General features: G+C 38.9%; 2 protein-coding genes and 1 non-coding gene across 6 annotated transcripts in view; 2 read left to right on the forward strand and 1 right to left on the reverse strand.

Moving 5' to 3' along the window:
* The window catches only part of st8sia5 (ST8 alpha-N-acetyl-neuraminide alpha-2,8-sialyltransferase 5), a 29,091-nt gene extending 21,011 nt beyond the window's left edge, over nucleotides 1-8,080 (reverse strand). For 3 of the 4 annotated variants that reach the window (XM_061262479.1, XM_061262478.1, XM_061262480.1), the window contains exon 1: nucleotides 7,438-7,580. In XM_061262479.1, coding sequence (XP_061118463.1) covers nucleotides 7,438-7,565 — 128 coding nt within the window. In that variant the 5' untranslated portion in view covers nucleotides 7,566-7,580. Of the gene's footprint in view, nucleotides 1-88; nucleotides 143-7,437 lie in introns of all 4 variants that reach the window. The other variant, XM_061262477.1, reaches the window with a different exon arrangement.
* Nucleotides 8,081-13,477: 5,397 nt separating this feature from the next.
* On the forward strand, nucleotides 13,478-16,279 carry rpl37 (ribosomal protein L37). Its single transcript, XM_061262963.1, has 4 exons — nucleotides 13,478-13,606; nucleotides 14,338-14,473; nucleotides 14,657-14,741; nucleotides 16,081-16,279. Exons 1-4 carry the CDS (start codon nucleotides 13,604-13,606, stop codon nucleotides 16,148-16,150), a joined length of 294 nt encoding a protein of 97 aa, XP_061118947.1. The 5' UTR covers nucleotides 13,478-13,603; the 3' UTR covers nucleotides 16,151-16,279.
* Nucleotides 14,157-14,236, forward strand: LOC133106146 (small nucleolar RNA SNORD72). The gene has a single exon (XR_009704317.1). It is a non-coding gene; the product is annotated as a small nucleolar RNA SNORD72 (small nucleolar RNA).
* Nucleotides 16,280-21,845: the final 5,566 nt, after the last annotated feature.

Below are 21,845 nucleotides of genomic sequence, written 5' to 3' on the forward strand. Positions count from 1 at the left end.
AGACATCCTGCGTGCTAATAAAATTCATTCAAAATAAAAGTACCCGTGTATCAATGCCCCAAACAAACACTGAAGGAGTTTACTCTACCTTGTCTTCATTCCAGACAAGGTGTATGTAAATATTTGGTCCTGACGCATTTCTCTGAGAAAAAAAAGATACATTTTCACTCTGCAGATTGAGAGCTTTGAAAAGCTGAAAACACATCTTAAATGGCAAAAATGTGCCCTTTAATATGGAAATCCAGTGCCTAATACATATTGCTCAAAACCTCAATAGCTCCTGCCAGTACTGACACCCATAGACAGCGTACTGCTTTGATTTTTCAAGTAGTTCATACCCACGCTCAAATTCTCAAATTTTATTTTTGGAAAATCACTATTCTTTCACAAAGAGACAAGTGTTCAGAAAAGATCTCCACCCTACCGTGTACATAGCTGATTTAAAAGACAATGCTTTGTGTAAAGGTCCATATACTGTATAAATGAGATGCTCTGTGGGTGATTTTGAAACATATCTTGCTTTTTTTGACTAGTTGAGATGTAGGTTGTATTATTGACATGATACATTAATAGGTAATCAAGTTAGTGATTTTGCACACTGCTGGGGTAGTGAATGTTAGTGGCAAAGGAAGAAGAAAAAAGAGAGAGGAGAAGAGAAAGAAAAGAGAAAGGTATAGAGGCAGACATTGTTGCCTGACTATCCAGTCTTTCTCAACTAATCGTATTCTGTTGCACTGTGAGTCCACTCCTAACGTCACTTAACATTCTACAGATGACATTAAGTGCTTACATAATAAGCAATAAGCCCGCCTCTGCATATCTGCAGCTGAAAATGTATTTGCACATCTGTATTTGGAATCTCAAGTGACTGTATCATATTGGAAAACATACAGTGCGGTGCAAAAATGTCTGTTAAAATGAATATGTACAGTGCATCCGGAAAGTATTCACAGCACTTCACTTTTTCCACATTTCATTTTTCCAAAATGGAATAAATTCAGTTTTCAAAATTCTACACACAACATCCCATAATGACAACATGAAAGAAGTTTTTTGAAATGTAAAAATAAAAACTAAGAAATCACATGTACATAAGTATTCACAGCCTTTGCCATGAAGCTCAAAATTGAGCTCAGGTGCATCCTGTTTCCACTGATCAACCTTGAGATGTTTCTACAGCTTAATTCCACCTGTGGTAAATTCAGTTGATTGGACATGATTTGGAAAGGCACACACCTGTCTATATAAGGTCCCACAGTTGACAGTGCATGTCGGAGCACAAACCAAGCATGAAGTCAAAGGAATTGTCTGTAGACCTCCGAGACAGGATTGTCTCGAGGCACAAATCTGGGGAAGGGTACAGAAACATATCTGCTGCTTTGAAAGACCCAATGATCACAGTGGCCTCCATCATCCGTAAATGGAAGAAGTTTGGAACCACCAGGACTCTTCCTAGAGCTGGCCGCCCGTCTAAACTGAGCAATCGGGGGAGAAGGGTCACTCTGTCAGAACTCCAGCGTTCCTCTGTGGAGAGAGGAGAACCTTCCAGAAGGACAACCATCTCTGCAGCAATCCACCAATCAGGCCTGTATGGTACAGTGGCCAGACGGAAGCTACTCCTTAGTAAAAGGCACATGGCAGCCCACCTGGAGTTTGCCAAAAGGCACCTGAAGGACTCTCAGACCATGAGAAACAAAATTCTCTGGTCTGATGAGACAAAGATTGAACTCTTTGGCGTGAATGCCAGGCGTCATGTTTGGAGGAAACCAGGCACCGCTCATCACCTGGCCAATACCATCCCTACAATGAAGCATAGTGGTGGCAGCATCATGGTGTGGGGATGTTTTTCAGCGGCAGGAACGGGGAGACTAGTCAGGATTGAGGGAAAGATGAATGCAGCAATGTACAGAGACATCCTGGATGAAAACCTGCTCCAGAGTGCTCTTGACCTCAGACTGGGGCGACGGTTCATCTTTCAGCAGGACAACGACCCTAAGCACACAGCCAAGATATCAAAGGAGTGGCTTCAGGACAACTCTGTGAATGTCCTTGAGTGGCCCAGCCAGAGCCCAGACTTGAATCCGATTGAACATCTCTGGAGAGATCTGAAAATGGCTGTGCACCGACGCTCCCCATCCAACCTGATGGAGCTTGAGAGGTGCTGCAAAGAGGAATGGGCGAAACTGCCCAAAGATAGGTGTGCCAAGCTTGTGGCATCATAGTCAAAAAGACTTGAGGCTGTAATTGCTGCCAAAGGTGCATCAACAAAGTATTGAGCATAGGCTGTGAATACTTATGTACATGTGATTTCTTGGGGGTTTTTTTTAAATACATTTGCAAAAATTTCAAAAAAACTTCTTTCATGTTGTCATTATGGGGTGTTGTGTGTAGAATTTTGAGGAGAAAAATGAATTTATTCCACTTTGGAATAAGGCTGTTACATAACAAAATGTGGGAAAAGTGAAGCGCTGTGAATACTTTCCGTATGCACTGTACATAATTGAAAGCAAACCTGAACTATAAATGAAAGAGAGTTAAACAGACCTTTCTGCAAGATTGCTTTTTGTTATAATTTTTACTGTTCATAAATCATAAAAAGGGCCCTGTGCTTAGGTTTAGGAACCCTTTTGGATTATTCTTTGTTACCTTTTAAAAAGATAATTACTAAGGCCCACACCCCGGTGATTTACTCGGTAGGGCTTCAATACGTCAGGTGAGGTAATTCCATGGCTGAACATTTTATTCTGAGGTAACTCCATGCCTTCTAAAGTATCCAACTGCACTGGCTGTTCTGTCTGGTGTTAACAGCCATTGGTTCTTCTAAAAAGTTGTCAGAATGAAGATGGTTAATTTTCACCAAGTTGGAGAAGGTGACAAAAACACCCTCAATGTTTCAAACTACCTATTTCCATTATTAGAAAATGGAAGATAAATGGTCTGAAAGACAAAAAAAGATTTCGCCCAAGACCTGATGAGAAATGCTCAGAAGAACCCACACATCACTGCAAAGGAGCTGCAAAAAAGGGTAACAGAGACAGGTCTAGCTGTTCATGTGACAACAAAACAACATACTTTTAACATACATGGCAGAGTGGCCAGAAAGAACAACCTCAACATAAAATTAAGCATCTGAAGTATTCAAAAGAAAATATTGAGAAGCCTGAACCCTTTTGGAACAATCTGTTTTAGACTGATGAAACCAAAATTTTACTTGTTGGCAACCACCAAAGAAGCTATGTTTGGAGAAAAAAGGGTGAAGCCTTTGCAGAGAAGAAGACCTTGCCAACTGTTAAGCGTGGAGATGGATCCATGATGCTTTGGGGTTGTGTGGCAGCTGGGGACACAGGAAATATTGTGCGAGTGGAAAAAAGAATGGATTCCACCAAATATCAAGAAATTCTCAAGGCTAATGTTCAAAGGTCAGTCCAGACATTGAAGTTGAAGAGAGGTTGGGTATTGCAACAAGACAATGATCCAAAGCATACCTGGAAATCAACCATGAAGTACCTCCAGAAAAGACGGATGAAGGTTTTGGAATGGCCACCACAGTCTCCAGACTTAAATATTATTTATCTGTGGAGAGATCTCAAACCTCCTTATGTACATGCAAGGAGGCCGAGGAATATTTCAAAGAATGAGGAAAATTTCCAAAAGCGAGAATTGAAAGACTTAGCTGGTTACAGGAAGCTGTTATAGTTGCCCGAGGAGGAGTTACAAAGTAGCAGGGTTCCCAAACTTTTGCACACGGCCCTTTTCCTTTTTTAATTATTTTGAAGCTGTAAAAAAATTAAAGAAAAAGTAATCTTTATATTAATAATACTATTTGTAAAAGGCTTTTTGACCAGGGGTGCACAAATACGCAAATTTACAAGCATTTTAACCTGCCACATTTATTTTATACTTTTATGCTCACACAACATTGTAATTATTAAGTATTTTCTCTCTTGCAGCTTTTATAGATGAGTTATATTGAAGGATTGAAGGATCATGCATTTTATATGATCCTTTTCTAGATAATTACTGGATGTAATAACAGTTCATAAGTGGAATGTCTACACTAAGACTCAATTCAATATGCAGGAATGCATGATTTATAAATGCATTTATCATCGTTCCTGCAGAGTTTTTCAACAGCAAGCTGAATATCCTTATGTCTAAAACAGAAGATGGAAGGGAAAAAAATCACAGAGGCACTTTGCATTCATCTCAAAGTGGAGTCCTTATTGATACCTGGCTTCAATTCTTTATACAAGGAAAAACCCTTCTGTGCATAAATAACCATGTGTTACACAGACACCATGATAACAGAAACATCAGAGGCAGGTAGGTACCACCTGTGGTTTCATAATTAAATATGATCTATCTAGTCCTTCAATGTCATCCTGTCAGACATCCTGTAGAACTATAAATATACTAAATAACCACTCTACAACTGAAGTAAAAATTACTGCAGTGCAACACAAAATGTTCAAGGGAACAACGTAATTACTTGTTTACCGTTCTTAACCACCGAATCCAAATAATTCAGGTAAACTACAGGTAGAATTATATTTCCTTTTTCCAGTTCTGTATCATTGCTCCATTTAAGATTATTCTATACACATATACAGATATACTAGCAAATATTTTATAATGGTGCACAATCCACCTGTGATTTCCTAACTGCTTTTATAATTTTCCCATTAATCCACTCAAATTCCAGCTAGCTAAACACCTCAACATGAAGGTGTTATATTGTAAGCCATTGATGTGAGAACAAATTCAGCAACAGCACTGATTAACAGAACATAGATCAACCAAATCTATACAATACCACATCAGCGAATATGGAATTCACAGACAGTGCGAAATATAAACAGACATGCTATAACAATGCATCTAATAAGCAGGTTAAAAAGTTGATTATATCCATATAAAAATATAGATTTCAGAGACTACTACCAAAATAAATGCAAACACCTGCCTCCCCCAAACATAGAATCTGAAGATACTATGTAAAAGGTCAAACTTCAAGCCCAAATTTAGACTGTATATAAAGGATGGACCATAATAAACAGCAGAGAGAATGTGAGCAGGGAGTGGCATTCAACTACTCCACCGACAGAAGATGGGGAAATAAATAATCAAATAACTAACTGAAACAAAACAAATGGCCCCTGCATCATGTTTCATCTGTTCCTTTTAGAATATTTTTAGATTCATGATACATAAGTATCCATATTCACCCAGCAATGTGTTCTACTATTTCTATTATCTTCCTTAATATCTATTGTTGAGTTTAACAGCATAAAAGCAAGCTTCCTTAATCCTATCACATCTAATATATTTTAGGCTTGGCACTGAAAGCTCTGTTACTCATTGTTACTATATACAGAAGGCCTGTTCTGTGGAATAATATATACCAACCGTCTTCACTTAGAAAGGGCAACAATAGGCAAATATATATTGAACATAGAATATGTCTACAAAAACACATGTGCATACAATAATCAGAAGTTACCCTCTTTCCAAGGTTCTCACAACTCAACTATTTTATGGAATGGCCTAATAATGGACCAGCTAACATGAATCACTGAATATATCGTCTTTACAATATGAATGCTATATCCTGGTGTTTCCTATGAAATGTCACTAATATAGAAGAAATGTATCGTTTCATGTACCCTTGAATTCAGCAAACCAAAACAGTGAGTCAAAAAATACTACTTCAAATATTACAACACAGTATGTTCCCTTGTCTCCACATAATATCCCAATGTCATTCATTACAAGCAAGGTTGAAAATTATACATGCATCTAATAGATATGCAATACCTATTAAAGGCTGTGGCGATATCACAGGAATTCAAACTTGGCTCCTTTAATAGTTACTGTAGGCTAATACTCTGAGCCCTAAAAGCTTGGGAACATTCTAGAAAAGCTTGTTCACAGGAACCTGAGTAAAAGCAGCATATCGTACACAGGGAGCTTCTTTCTCTCTGTTGCAGATTTTCTCCTCCAATACGAGATTTGGATGGGTGTGCCCAACATGTTGGTCAAGAACACGCAGACAGTGCAGCATGGTCCCGCTGTCATTTTGGGGATTGGCAGGGAGAACCGCACTGTGTACACCTCCCATTGTGACCTCATTCATGGTTCCCCTTGACAAACCTGAGGTGTGCAGACGCAGAGGGGAAAATGGCTCCTGCAAAGCACAAGCTTTCCCTGCCTGCTCAGCTGTTTTCACAATCAATTCCCCCAGCTCTTGCCTATCATGCATATCTAGAGCTAGGGGAGGGCAGCTGTGGACCTGAAATTGGACTCATGGTACCAGATTATGAAATTGGAAAAATGGCATCAGGTCCTTCTGCAAACGGACCCATTTGGTATTAGAGATAAATTTGCAACGCATAAAATGCCTGATATCAAGGAAACCATTTGCAGTCAATGCTCTCTTATAGAATATGAACTGATTCTTTGAGATAAAAATGAAATTGTTGAAATATCTCTGGGGCTCAGCATCTAAATGATTAGGGGTGGATGTGCTGCATGGAGAAATATCCACAAATGTGAAAAATGTAGCACTCAGTTATGAAAATTCCTGATGAAGGATGACAAACATTAATTTATAATAACATAAGTAGAATCGAATTTCACAGTAAATATAAATTAGATACAGTATTTGCAGAGATATGTTGCAACAGATCTGTTATAAAACAGCATATTGAATATAACATTAAAAATCATAGGAGCATAGGAGAAAAATCATATGCATTGTGCAGCCTAAACAAATAAGGCTACTAAAATTGTATATGGTAAAATAAGACTGCCAATAGTTACTTATATACAGGATGAACCTTTGTTGTACATTTTTAAGTGCTACCTTATTACACATCTACTGTTTATGTAAACCAGTTTGCCATAATATTGAAATTATACTAAACTGAGTGTTTGCACAATCATTTCTCTACACCTGTATGATGAACCAAAAATTGAGGATTTACAATTGCTTAATGCTTAATGATTTATCATATCACAATTCTATCTCAGACAAATGTTCTGCTTATAAAATGAATTTGTTTCCTCCAATGATAGACTGAAAGAATGAGTAGGTTACTAGACTATTACTACAGCTGCTGCTACTACTATTACTACTTCTACAGCTGCTACACCATAAAGACGTAATAACCCGAATAGCACTAATAATAATAATAATAATAATAATAATAATAATAATAATGCCATAAACAAGCAACAAACAGTTTGTGTTTCACTGCACGAAGGGATTAGTACGTTAAATAGCGTGTGTCCGTTGCATAAAAATTACTGAATGAAAGTCTAAATATGTAATCATTTTCAAAAGGCTTTAACTAGTGTAGTCTCTTTAAAACAACAATACACCATCGCCTACATTATTTACATTGTAAACGTGCAGAAAAATAATATAAAAACACGTACCTTTTGATGTAGTTTTTGCCATAAAGAATCTGTTGTAAAAGAGTAACTAGTCCAAAAGCACAAATAAATATAAAACAAAGAGATCTGTTTCCGAGCAAATCTCTACCCGATGGATCGGAGTAGCCCATTCTTTAGCGTAGCATCCACTGAATAAAAAGCCCCAAATCACAGCTCCTTCTTCCAGATCACGAACGCGATCGTCTCAGACTCGGTCGCACATGTTTACTGCAGTCAAAGGGTCATCATGCATCATCTCTATTCTATTTTCTTTCTGTATGACTGCAGCACTGATCCTAATAATTTCGGTCGTGCAGCATTGCCTCTCCCTCTTTTGAGGCAGCGTGGAGAAGACCGTTTAAACATGCACAGCGTTAATTATGTAATCTGTCGTGTCAAAACCCCGATGAGAGTGTGAAATTCTGTTTATAAAAACAACCAATGTGTCCCCAAATACAAAAATGACGCTTTAAAAAAGTACTTGACAGCTCACCAAAATCATGCGCTAACGTTACCGTTTCTACAGCAATCGACGGTGTCTATTCGATGACTTCGTTGTTATCGCCACCTAAAGGGACGACGCAGTCCTCACTGTTCAATTCTGTTCAGTGATCCAAAATGTGAGCCTATCAGATGGCAGACATGACTTGAATTCGGTATAGAAATTTCAAAATTGCCAGAGGCAAACACCGCTACATTTCGGTTCGCTCCACTTTGGGAATTGGGTCCAATTGAATTATGTATTCGTCTGTGAGATATTTAAAAGCGTATTGTACTATTGTGGCTGGCCCATTCAGTCACATCTACGATTCAGTGCAAAAACCAAGGTCACAACAGCATCTCCCAAGGACGGCTTTGAGTATGGAGAGAGATTAGTATCAATATTATTCACAAATGCGTGTAACATGATCCACAAATAAATGTGTGTTATATATCCACACACAAATCTCTCAACTAGTGTCTTCTGATTTTTACAAAAGCAGAGCAACAATTAGTATTACAATTCCGCGTTTTTCTTTTCTTTTTTTGCAATAACCCAGTCTCATATGTAAAATTGGTTTGTAATGTGTAGAATCTGCATTTGTGGATCAAATGACACGCGCGCATTCAGTGAGTTTGTAAGTTTGCCTTTTTATTTTTTGGATTTTGAGACGGATTTCCTTCGGCAGTTCCTGCGCAATCCACACAAAAGCCATTCACCAGGTTTTCTCCATGTTCCCTTTGCTTAGATGGCTAGTGTGCTGAAATAGGACCTTAGTGCTAGGTATCTAGCTTGCTATTTTAATATGTGTGTGTCAAGCAATGAGTGACCAGCTGGCTAGGTCTGCAAATGCTGGGAGTTAATTAGCTCAGCAATTCGATCTAAGCCTAAAGCAAAGCAGGATATGCATTTATTTTGTTCATAGCTATCCAGCTAGCTAGCTGAATATTTTAGCTGAATCTCACCAATTTCATAATTCCAGTTATGTGCTAGCCAGTTGTCCAGGGGGGTATATCATGAAGTAGGATTACTGAGTTAGCGGTGTAAAATCGGGTGTGTCGAACCCCCATCGAATCATGTTCCCCCTAGAATCGCCGGACTGGCTGCAAGGAGAATGGAATTAGACAAAACACCTGAACAGCTGTTTTACTCCAGCCCATGTTCCAGTTCCAATATTTGCAAGGTGTACAGGTCTACCTAATAAAGTGTCAGAAGCGAGGATTATACAAAATATGTTTAAAACAACTATTTATATAAATCCAGTGGTTTTACCAGTCAATACCCTCGTTTAAATGTCCAGCACTCAAGTGTGTCAACAGTTAAAACACCTCACTTAACCAACATGTAAAATATGTTGATTTGATTTAATTTGGTAATTATTATCAAATTCAGTGATAGGCAGAGCAACCTGTTGATCAACCTTTATCAAAAATGCACAGCTTGCAACCAGTTGAAAGAGATTTAATCAGTACTAAAGATACACATGTTCAATCTACAGAGGTGGTTCATCTACCTTAAAACAATGAATGTTACAAACACAGACGCATAACAGTCACAATGGAAATATAAAACACCAAACCCTAGCTTGTTTTGTCCCAAATGCTCAAGAAACCAACATTCCAAAAAGACCAGTGATGAAAAGGAGAACGACAGACCATGGTGCAGGACTTTGAGGCTGACTTCCAATTCAAACCAAAAAGTAAAAAGTCAGATCTGTTGAAAAGTTTGGGGTCTTAAAGAAGGATGTCATCATGAGGCCACCCCCATTGATACAGACACACACAACACACCATTATTTGTTTTTGCTCTGTACTCCAACTCGAACAAATCTTTACCTTAAAAGTACAACCTTTCACCTTAAATGTGAAGGTTTCTACATCCATACTGGATGAACTGTGTTGGAATTTTTATACATTTTATACGTAGTCCCCCCAATTTTAGGGGACCAAAAGTAATTTGATAAATGAACACAAGCTGAAATAAAGTAATCATATTCAATATTTTGACTATATGACTGCCTGAAGTCTACAACCCATAGACTTCACCAGAGGCTGGGTATCTTCCCTGGTGATTCTCTGCCAGGCCTGTACTGCATGCTCCTCATGCTTGTTTTTAGGGCTATTTGTTTTCAGTCTGGTCTTCAGCAAGTGCAATGTATGCTCAATTGATTGAGGTCAGCTGATTGACTTGGTAAGTCAAGAACATTCCACTATTTGGCCCGAAAAAACTCCAGCATTCACTGTATGTTTTGGATTTGTCATGGTTTGTTCTGCTGATGAAGCATTGTTCAGTCAGTTTTGATGCATTTGCTTGAATCTGAGAAGACAAGAGTTTCTATATACTTCGGCATTCATCCTGCTGCTGCCACCAGCAGTGACATCATCCAATCATTCCAATGGCAGCAATACATGCCCAACCATAAAACTATCTTCACCATGTTTCACAGATTAAGTGGTATGCTTTGAACCATGATCCTCTTTCCATCACCTTACATCATGGTACAGATTCATCTTCATCTGATCTGTCCATAACACTTTGTTCCAGAACTTTTGCAAACTGTACAAAAAAAAACCTGCCTATTTTATTCTTGAGGCTTGCCAGGGGTTTGCATCTTGTGATGAACCCTCTGAGGTTGTGCAGGCATTGTCTTCTCTTGATAGTTGTATTTGACACATTCAGGCCTACATTCTGGAGAGTGTTCTTGAATTGGGAGTAACAGCAGGAAGCAGGTTCAACATTATATGGGAGTCAATTGAGGATGACGTATTTTAAGACATTTGGGGAGAGGGAAGGTGAAATAATAAAAGAATATGCATTAAAGAATACTAGTTGTGGCATCTCATTGATGTTTTTTTTCCCTTGGATCTAATTATTAGAATTTTTTACTATACATACTATGGATACTGTGTGTATCCAATTTCCACCCCTAATTTGGAATGTCAAATTATCTCCCCAACCACATTCCTGAAATAACCCCCACCGAACAGGACACAGGAGTTTCAGACCCACAGCTTTCCTTCGAAATGCATGGCTCAGCCACATGTTTCTCCCTATGCACCATCGCTAAACTCACACTGAGCAGAATCGAAGGAAGACCACTTTTGCAGCTGCATACATGCCATGGCCTCAGCGGCATTGCCAGATGAATGTAGGCCTTTTTCCCTGGATCTTAAACTGTGCACACAGTAAGCCATTGTCTTACTTCCTGTTTTCTAGGGAGAAGCATCTGATACAGCCTCCATTATGTAACTTGGACAGGCCATTTTCCCTGACACTTGTATCAATTGCAGACTGTGGCCAAGATAGTAGGTTTCTATATGTCACAATAGGAATTTACTCAAAACAGAACCACGCTACAATGCACTTGTGTTCTCAATTTGTGTTACATCATTACCATTGTTCATAGTTAAGGTAATTCCTTTTATTTTAGTTTTATGCAAGGCTGTTATATATAGCGAGTTTTAGGCACCCAACATTCTTTAGATGAATTTGGTCTTAGATGTTTATAAGGGGCCAGATATTCAGCAGTTTGTAAACCTCTCCAAATCATTGAGTGACGCACACAAAACACACACAAATTGTAAGTTGTGAAAATGGGTATAAAGTAATGTCAATTTTAGTTTTCATAATGAATTACCCCAGAGAGAGCTACTGTAAATATCGCGCTTTAAGAACAAACAATCCATTTGGGGCAGTATAAATTCAATTTGGGAAAGTGAACTTTCATTGCTCGACTGGGCAAGAGCCCTGGAAAAAAAACTCACAATGAGATGCCACAACTAGTATTGTTCAATGCATGTTCTTTTCTTATAATTTCACCTTCCCTCCACCCAAATTTATCAAACTCAAACTCACATATACAGTACTGTGCGAAAGTCTTAGTCACCTGTATAACATTCCGTACAGATAAGATTCTATCAAAAATAATTAAATGAAAGGTCCTAAATAAACTAACTATACATTTTACATTACATGTTAGTAATTTGGCAGAATAGTTAAAAACTGAATCAAATCAGTATTTTTTGTGACCACCCTTCAGCATTAAAACTGCATCACTTCTCTGAGATATAGAACTGCAGGACAGCGTTGGTTAAGACAATCAGCAGGGAGGTTGTTCCAAGCATGTAGGAGAACTTACCACAGTTTTTCTGCAGATTTTGGTTGGCTCCTTGCTTGACAGCCTTGATCAAGTTTTATGTAAAAAGTAGTAAATTGCTTACAGCAATGTTACTTTTAAAAATTAAATGTCTCTGTAAAATTAAAACTTTTGGAAAATGAATATTTGAAAATCTCAAATGTGTTCTTTTATACTAACACACACAAAAAAATACATATATATATATAATAAAGTCTAGGGTGCCTAAGACTTCTGCACAGTACTGTATATTGCCTGCTCTATATATCTTGTTTATATTCTCCATCCAGTTGCTCCCTTATGTTTGCACTAGAAACAACAAAATCGTCCAGTCTCCATAAGGCAGAACGCAAAATAGAAGCTAGGGGGACATCTGGTGGAATGTTCAGTCAGTGAACAGTACAGCCCACAATAAAATGTAATTTAAATTAAAACACTTTAAATTGATGAAATGTGTCTCTGGATTCCTTTTCGGAGGTATGAGCCATTTTGTACCAGTAGACACTGTGTCCCTTGCCACTGTTTTCCAAGGGCGTCAGAATTTATTTACTTCTATTCAGTCTGCATTCCTTCAACTTCACCTTGTCCTCAATGCAGGCAGAATGAAACGCATTTTGTCTGAAAAACATAGGTGTCAAAATGATTGGCATCGCTAATAATAATAATAATCGCTAGAAATATTATAAATAAAGTCAAACCAAGTGAAATTAATACAATTTTACTTAATTTTGGTAACTATGAACTATGATGTGTCATTCCATTACTTCCCGTTTCACTGGAGTATAAAATTGAGGTAACAAGCATGCAAAATCCCTATGTCACCCAACAGCATGGGAAAAGCCAAAAAGCATTCAATTCCGAAGAGACAGATGGTATTTGAGTGTCACAAGTTGGGTAATGGGTACAAAAAAAGTACATAAATGGTTAAACATATCACCTAGCACAGTAGGCAACAATAAAAACAATTTAAATATATGGAAGAAAGAGGATGCGGGATAGAGGGACGTCAAATAACCAAAGCATTACAGAATAAGAATAGCTGAGATTGGGTGTATCTTGTGGTCACCAAGTCTCAAAAAGAACCATAAAATGGCACCTCCATGCCAACAAACTCTTTGGAAGAGTGGCACAAAGATAGCCCTTGCTGAGCACAATGAACAAGACCAAGCATCTGGAGTTTGCCACACATCATTGGAATTACTATCTTTAAATGTCTTTAATGTAGTGGTTACCATTACATTTTTCAATAACTGTGCATTATAAAGACAGGGCATCTGCCTCGAGTGGAAATGTGCCAGTGATGTAGTTACCCTGAGTTCATTTAAAATATCACATATGAAATCAAATAAGTAAATATACAATGTAGAAGATGAACAAAACGTGGTGTCGTACGAGTGCTGTTTTTTCAGTTTATTTTTTAACGCTATGAACTAACTTTAGATAATATTGCGCATTGCAGGACTTATTTCCCTGTTGCACCGGAAAACCCGATGTCGATTTAGCGTTGCACAAAGCTTTCTTCCGGTCTCTATCGTGTCAGCCTTAAGAGAGAGATGGTAAGTTTAAGTAAGATGTTTTAGCAAATCACAATACATCGACGTTTAGCGGTATTCATCGGCACTGCTAGTGTAACACAAGGCAAGTTTGAAGTAAGGTTTTGTAAACCTTCCCGATATTGTGCACATTTATATTTTAGTTTTTCTTTTAAACCCATTTAGCAGCAAGTACTTTGGTTAGCTATCATACCCTCCCTTGTTGGTTTGCTAAAACCAACCTGGTAAACATATGTAACTGCTTACGTGAAGCCGTTTTTATTTTACTTCAATAAACAACATAGCGCGGGATTTTGCAAGGTAGCTTATGTTCTTTGTGGCTAACCAGTAGTACGCCGTGAAATTGACTAACGTTATATACGCGACATTAACGAACTGCACTTCATTTCTGTATTATGACCCTGTGCCCTAGATCGTGGCCCGAACATGATCATTTTTTTCTAGTGGGTTCAGGTTATTTGGAATGCTTTGCCAAGTTTGCACTGCTGTCCCACAAAGATGCCACACCTCTGCCGTTATGTTATGACATGATTACATTTGTTGTAAAATGGTGGTCTTGTCAGTGATGTTATTCAAAAACAAATGTCTGAACATATGAGTTGCAGTGATTCAAGATTTTAACTGAGACAAGGCCTATACCCCCCTCACATTTCCCTAAGCGTTACTGTGTGTGTGTGATGTGTTGTCCCAATATCATTCTGGATACACAGTTTTAAGGTTTTTCGTCATTGCAGACGAAGGGAACCTCGTCATTCGGAAAGCGGCGCAACAAGACGCACACACTGTGTCGTCGCTGTGGCTCCAAGGCTTACCATCTTCAGAAGTGTACCTGTGGGAAGTGTGGATACCCTGCAAAACGCAAGAGAAAGTGTGAGTACTTCAGCAAACCACAGTACCCAGCATGTCCGAAGGGATGCTAATGGCTGCAGTTGTCTATACCTGGTCTGTCAGCAGCAGCAGGCTGTCAACATTTAGCCCTTTCAAAAATCCCAAAAGCCAAACATTTGCTGTTTTTCTGCACGTTAGATGTTAATTGACCTTTTCACCCTCCAGACAACTGGAGCGTTAAGGCCACGAGGCGCAGCACCACTGGAACAGGTCGCCTGAGGCATCTGAAGGTCGTCTACCGCAGATTCAGGTGAGCACTCAGCTGGCTGAATCAGGATTCAGGGTTTTCATCAGATCAGTGGCAAATGTCTTACAATTCCAAATGTTTCAGGTTTGCTTGTCTTAATGATGTTTATATTGTTACAGCTTCATCTGTTTCCATTGTTACCCCAAAAAAGAGTCGCAAACATTAACAGCGTTTGAAATGCTTAACCGTGGCTTATTGTATGCACATAATTAAAACTACACAGTACATTTAATTATTGTCGAGAAGTACAGTTTGAATGGAATTCTGTAAAAAAAAACTATCAGACAATTGGCAGCTACTTGGGAGTTACTTTTGAAGTGATGCATTGTTGGCTGTTAATTTTGTATGGATCATGATACGGTTTTGATAAGGTGAGGTAGGTTTTTGTGGTTTCCTCTGAATCAGAAGCTTAAGCCCTGTAGCCCTCTGATTTTAGTTTGTGATTTCAGGTGTAGAGGAAACAGGATATTGTGGAATATTTTCTGTGTTTCTTTATGAGAGTAATGTAGATTGTTAGAATATTTTTTGTGGGAGCTTCTGTTTCATTCTGACTTGTGTGCAACATCTGTAGATTGGTCTGGGAAATATTTAGCATAATTGTTGCCCTGGTGGCTTTTGTTCTTTATATATTTCTTAATGATATGTGGAGCTCAAGTTGTGGTTTGCTTATAGTTTTTCTGTATACTGAGGCCACACTAGCTCTGTTTTGCATACAATAACTGAGGAGAACTGACTTCTTGGTACCCACATGTTAGTTAATTTCACCCTGCCGAAAGACTTCTGTAACCCTAACGCATCTTAGTTTGCCGATTTGTTTTAAAAAACATTTGTTTTGTGTAAAAGGTTCTGGCCCTTGTTCAGGTATACATCTTGCAAGGGATTGGCTATTGAATATTGAATTGAATTATTGACTCATTGAATCTCATCTTTAATCAACAACCGTTCAGTTGATAGTCTGTGTATTTTACCTAATTATCATGGGCATTTGAACATGAAATTAATTCAGTTGTCTACGTACAGCACAGAATACACGTGGTATAACATTTACATGTAAAAGCGGTTGGACATTGGTAATTTATCACATAGTAATTGAATAATGCGTTGCTGCCTATTCTTGTGCATTCAATGTTGTAGATGTTATATTTTACTTATTGGGGTACATGTTTCCTTTGGTGCAGTGCACATAAAACAAGGAAGGCTATTTATCACATCAAAAAATGTTTCTTTACTTTTATTTCAATTGGGGTTAATTACAGGTTTTATTCTAATGCTATATCAAGTATAATGCTGGCGAACATGTCAGATACTCAGTTTTTTTGTTTTTGTTTTCCCTTAACCCCAGAAACGGATTCCGAGAAGGAACAACCCCCAAGCCCAAAAGAGCAGCGGTGGCAGCCTCTGGCTCATCCTAGACACTTTGTTTGAAATAAATGTGCTGTTAAAATTATTTCTGTCTTTTGTCTTTGTGCCAGCCATAATGATGTTTATTAAGATGTATAACTTCATTATGTTGGACATTAAGTAAAATGTTTTGAAACTTGTATCTTTGTATCTTTACGATTGGCACAAAGCAATAATATCCATCCATCCATCCATTATCTTAACCTGCTTATCCTGAACAGGGTCGCAGGGGGGCTGGAGCCTGTCCCAGCATACATTGGGCAAAAGGCAGGAATACACCCTGGACAGGTTGCCAGTCCATCGCAGGGTAAAGTGGATAATGGTTTTGAGACCTGGCAAGCCAGCGCTTATGGTTAAGCCTTTGCTTACATAGGATAAATACATCTGGCATCCTATGAACAACCAGTGATTTATAGAGATGAATAGATGCATTTAATTTTAAGGTTGGATTTTATCAGTGGTTAAAAAAATGTATTCATTAAAAAAAAATTCAGGAACTTGTTTTACATTCGGCATCCAGTACAGCACAGGTGTCTGTATCCAGTTCTGCAGGGCTGCTGGCTTTTGGTGGATTGAAGTAATTGACTTGACTCAAGAGTCTTTAATTGCCTGTGAACACCGAGGCCCCCCAGGACTGGATACTGACACTAGTGCTGTTCTTGATTTTTCAGTTAAATAATAGCTGCAGAATTGCCTGTATCACACGAGGAATAGTTCCCTGCATCTCCAATAAAAGCAAAAGTTGTGTTTCCTGATTAATCTGTACCTACAAATCCCAGGTAACTCGTTTGGTGTCCAATTTAGCCAAATTGCTGCATGTTATTTTACAACATTTCCTGTAATAAAATCTAAACGTATAGAGAAATGCGTTTGGTTGACGGAAAACATTTTTTGAATGCACATGGCAGTTAACGGTCGTATCCTCTCCTATTCCCGCGGAAGTGTATGGGCGATTCTTTAAGTTGCAAACAGCTGAGTAAATGGAAAAAAAAATCATTTGATTTGTCTTAAATTATAATTTGGTAACATGTTACTATTCTTCCACGAATTTGAGAACTGAATTATTTTTCATTTGAAAAATCCGCTTTTTAAAACAGACATAAAAATAATTAATGTCTGTGGTGTTACTGTCACTTAATGTCTATTTTGAAGAAAAGTAAAAGAAATGCACATTGTGATGTTCAATGTAATTTATTTCCTGTATGTTGTGTGGTAACAAATGTGTAAGAAGTAACACCACATAGTTTTCTGGTGAAACTGAAGGGTGGTAACACACAAATGCAACTGCGCACAAATATAATTTCTTCAAAGCTAACATGCAGCCATTTTAGCTTATTAGCCAAAAGACATGTGGAAACAAAGTATCCACCATTCATAATTTTAAATCCAGAAGCTAAACACCATGTTATAAACGAATAATCCATCCATTTTCGGACAATATGTATGTTTAAAATTCTCATTTTAATTTCTCGGACATGGTTTGTAGCACAAATCAAAGAATGACCCCTATGCAGTTACCCGTGTTAGTTTTTCTGGTTTTATTTTCTGTTTTGAAACTACACACCCGTGCTTTTGGCATGTAGATCAGTCAGTGAACAGGTAAAGTCACCGAGGAAGTTTGCTGCATTATCTTCTACATCACGAAGACCTCTGTGACGTCTGTGGACACCGCTAAATAAAAGATGCTGGTTGCACGCTATTCGCAAGCCACAATAGACCGTACTTCGGCTCCTGCTGATGCTAATAATGGGATGACAGAGGATTATACACAATAGAAGATGCTGGACAGAAAACATGTCAATAAGCTTATAGATCATAGCGATGCCAGCTTTGCAGAAGAGTTTTCCAGCCAGCTGGATGTTCAGTCTGGTTGGGAAGAAGCGGTGAGTAATGACAATTATAGCGACGCTTTAGTTTATTATGATCAGTATTTGTTTTTATACTCATTAGTGGCCTACTACATATTCCCCTGCATGCTACATAGTTTAATAGCGACCGTTTGAGCGGCACACGTTGCACTTGTTTTGTGTGAAGGCAAAAAGTGCCAAAAAGCCTAATAAAAATCACTTTTAAAATAATTTTGTAAAATGCAATTGGGTACATGTTGTTCTGTACAGCTTGATATATATATTTTTTTTTCCTCAACCATTAATTAACCAAGAATCTCTTTTGCAAGAGACCTGGTCAAGACAGCAAGATATTTTGACCAGGTCTCCTCCCCCTGTATATCTCTTTATATTATTATACAAGAGTAAATCCAATTGAGCTTGAAGTCGGCCTGGGCTTGTCTGTAGACAGTAAAATGTGTTTGTGTGTTTGTTAGTTTGTTACATTTCACCATTACTTAGGGAAACTGAGGATGTAATTTTCTGCATGAATCTTCCTGCACCAACTTGATGCCTTTAATTACCAGTGCAGTCATACCTCAAAGATTTTACAATCTTTTACAATGCTGTACGTTTTTAGCCTTTATCCATTGTTTATTGTATCAACAGGTCCAGGGCTGGAGTAGGTGTGCCCCAATGTCTTGCTTATTCCAGTTACAGAAGAAATGTAAAAAGACCAAGACTGGAGACAATGACTACCACTGTGTCCTCTGCACTGATGTCAAGCTTTCACAGAATCCAGAACCTGATTCCCGAGCAGGTTCTGTGTCTTCAGAAGCAAACTATTGCTTAGCAGCGGAACGTGAAGACAAAGGCTTTGCGGTCCCCACCAAGTACCAGGGGAGACCCTCCAGTTCCCCATCTGCAATCTGCACAGATCCAAGCACAGAGCTCCATTGTTACAAACACAGAAGGAAAGCAACAAATCGAGCTGAATTTGGTGACAAAATAACAAATGCATTTCAGGAAACATTGTCCAGCGTAGCCATAAAAGTGCCTGAGCCATCTCCACTGGACAAAGGAAAAGAAGTTATGGAAAATCTAATCGGATTTCCACCCGTGCAAAGATCAAGTTTTCCGTGTAGCACCATGGAAGTAACAAGGAGAAGAGTGGATGCCTGCAGTCTTCGCACAACAGACAGCTTAGCAACTGAGAATGCATCATATGGCATTCCAGTGTCAGTGGACATGTGTGATGAAAAAGAGGAAGCCACAGCGGGCCCTTGTCATTCCAGCAGAAATGTGCTCTCTGCTTCCAGTATGAGCGTCCCTCAGAGCTATGTCACTTCCTCTGATGCACTGCCACAGGCAACAAACTTGCTGTGCAGCAAAGTCAATGACAATGAGCACAAAATGTCAACAAAGAGCCATCAGGGTTACAGAACAAGGCGGACACAGCCCAGTCTACCTGTCCTAGGGACCAGGGTTCCAATATTGTCAGCGTCTCGTCGGATTTTGTAACCTCCTAATGTTTAAGGGCCAGGTAGACTCAAAATCATTGTCAGGAGTTCTCAACAGCTGTCTCAATTTATCTTTTTATACACATACCCAGGTGTGGAGGTTGCTGATCTTATCATTAATCTTGTACCCCACCAGACAGAGCATGCGGTGGTGTTTCTCTTCTGTAATGAAAAGGAATTTGTTGCTGTAAGGCATGTTTAATATTTTTTTAACACGGATACACAGATACACCTCAGGAAATTATCAAAGTAATATACACTTAGTGAGCACTTTATTAGGTGGACCTGTACACCAGCTTGTTAAAACATCCATCCATCCATCCATTATCTTAACCCGCTTATCCTGAACAGGGTCACAGGGGGGCTGGAGCCCATCCCAGCATATATTGGGCGAAAGGCAGGAATACACCCTGGACAGGTCGCCAGTCCATCACAGGGCACACACACCATTCACTCACACACTCATACCTATGGGCAATTTAGACTCTCCAATCAGCCTAACCTGCATGTCTTTGGACTGTGGGAGGAAACAGGAGTACCCGGAGGAAACCCACGCAGACACGGGGAGAACATGCAAACTCCACACAGAGAGGCCCCGGCAACGGGGATTCGAACCCAGGACCTCCTTGCTGTGAGGCGGCAGTGCTACCCACTGCACCATCCGTGCCGCCCAGCTTGTTAATGCAAATATTTAATCAGCCAATCATATGGCAGCACCTAAATGCATAGAAGCATGCAGACATGGTCAAGTGGTTCAGTTGTTGTTCATACCAAACCTCAGAATGGGGATGAAATGTGATCTAAGTGACTTGGAGTGTTTGCTGGTTTGTTTGTATGTGTATGGTCTGGTGCTGGAGGAACGGTGACTGGCTTGATTGCTCATTGGAGTTGTAAGACCTACAGTTAATTGCTGTGATACCATTTCATTTTAAGTCACATGAAGCTATTCAAGTGTGCCTATGCCTGTTCTGCAATAACATGACACACTGATTTGTATTTCATACAGTAAGGACACGTAATTATCCTCATTATGGAGGATGTAATATAAATGTTATCAAGTGGAATATTCATGCAGAATGCTTCAAAAGATCACACACTATATTGTGGAACACGCCTCAAATGGAGGTTGTGCTTTAAAAAAAATTATTGAAATGAATGAATGAATGAAATCAATGAATCACAGATGAAGGCCTACAGAGTTCTTTGTAATATTTGCATATATGAGAGTGGATGATTTTGTGATATGAACACATCACAAAAAAGAATCTCAAAGTTAATCTTAATGCTCATTCATGCTATACAGGACAGATTGCATAACACATTTAATTTTCTTGTGCCGCATGATTCTCAGAGGAGCCATGCATTATGGCTTGAGCACACAGTTAGTTATTAGTATCCAGGTTGAACATATGAGAGTAAAAAGATAATCTAAGCAATTTCAAAGTTCATGTGTAGAGCAGTGTGTGATCATAAAACTTTGAAAGTATCTTGGAAGAACATATGGAATTGTTAGTTTATAAGAGCCTAATTGTCTTGAACATTCCTCTTTTGTTTGAAACACCTAAATAACTTGAGGATTCTCTGTTGGTCAATGATTCACAGTTACTTTGACTGATCCCGTGGCCCCCCTCCCTCCTCATATCATCCCAAGACCTAGTTAAGGCACTTATAGCTTACTTGATGAGGTAATGTGTCAATGTTGACTGTGGAGGGAGGGGGCCCTCAATCTGCAGACTATCCCAAAAGTCTTTATCCTGCAGTAGCTCCTCTAGTCAGTCAGGAGCGTATAGCCTGTCTATAGCTGCTGCATCAGTTTCACAGTCATCTTGCCCGATAGCAGTTTGTTTGGTGGAATGAAAAGGCCAATGATAACTACACATTTTGAAACTGACACACGCCCCTGGAACACCTTTTTAGTGAGCAGCACAAAAGTCTGCTCTTAGAACCATTGCTGAATTTGTTATCAAAGGTTCTGTGTTACACACCAAAAAATGATCAGTGCACTGCTCCAGCAAGCAATGGCTTTATAAAGTCGAGATGACACAAATTGTGTAAAGTCTAAAGTGATTTGGGATTGGGGTGACCATCTAGTACAATCTATATTTTGGCCTGCATGGTGACTAGCCATTTTTAAATAATCTATTGGATGAATAGACCCTCAGCTTTATGTGCGGTCTCTCTTTACGCCAGAGTGATTCAGTTCAGTTCCTGAAGTGACCCACAGTAGGAAGGATCGACAAACCGTGGTTGCTGCTCATTACGACCGTATTGTTACCCATCTTCTTTTTTTTGGTCTAATCATCTGTCAACCACAGCCTAGGTACATTTATTTGCTCTGCAGCTCGCTTCCGTCGCAACAG

Source organism: Conger conger, chromosome 12 (assembly GCF_963514075.1).
Source record: "Conger conger chromosome 12, fConCon1.1, whole genome shotgun sequence".
NCBI lineage: Eukaryota > Metazoa > Chordata > Actinopteri > Anguilliformes > Congridae > Conger > Conger conger.

Coding starts and splice junctions, on each gene's coding strand:
- rpl37 (XM_061262963.1), top strand. Junction 14,474..14,656: donor TGCAAAACGCAAGAGAAAGT/GTGAGTACTTCA, acceptor TTCACCCTCCAG/ACAACTGGAGCGTTAAGGCC. Junction 14,742..16,080: donor GTCGTCTACCGCAGATTCAG/GTGAGCACTCAG, acceptor CCTTAACCCCAG/AAACGGATTCCGAGAAGGAA.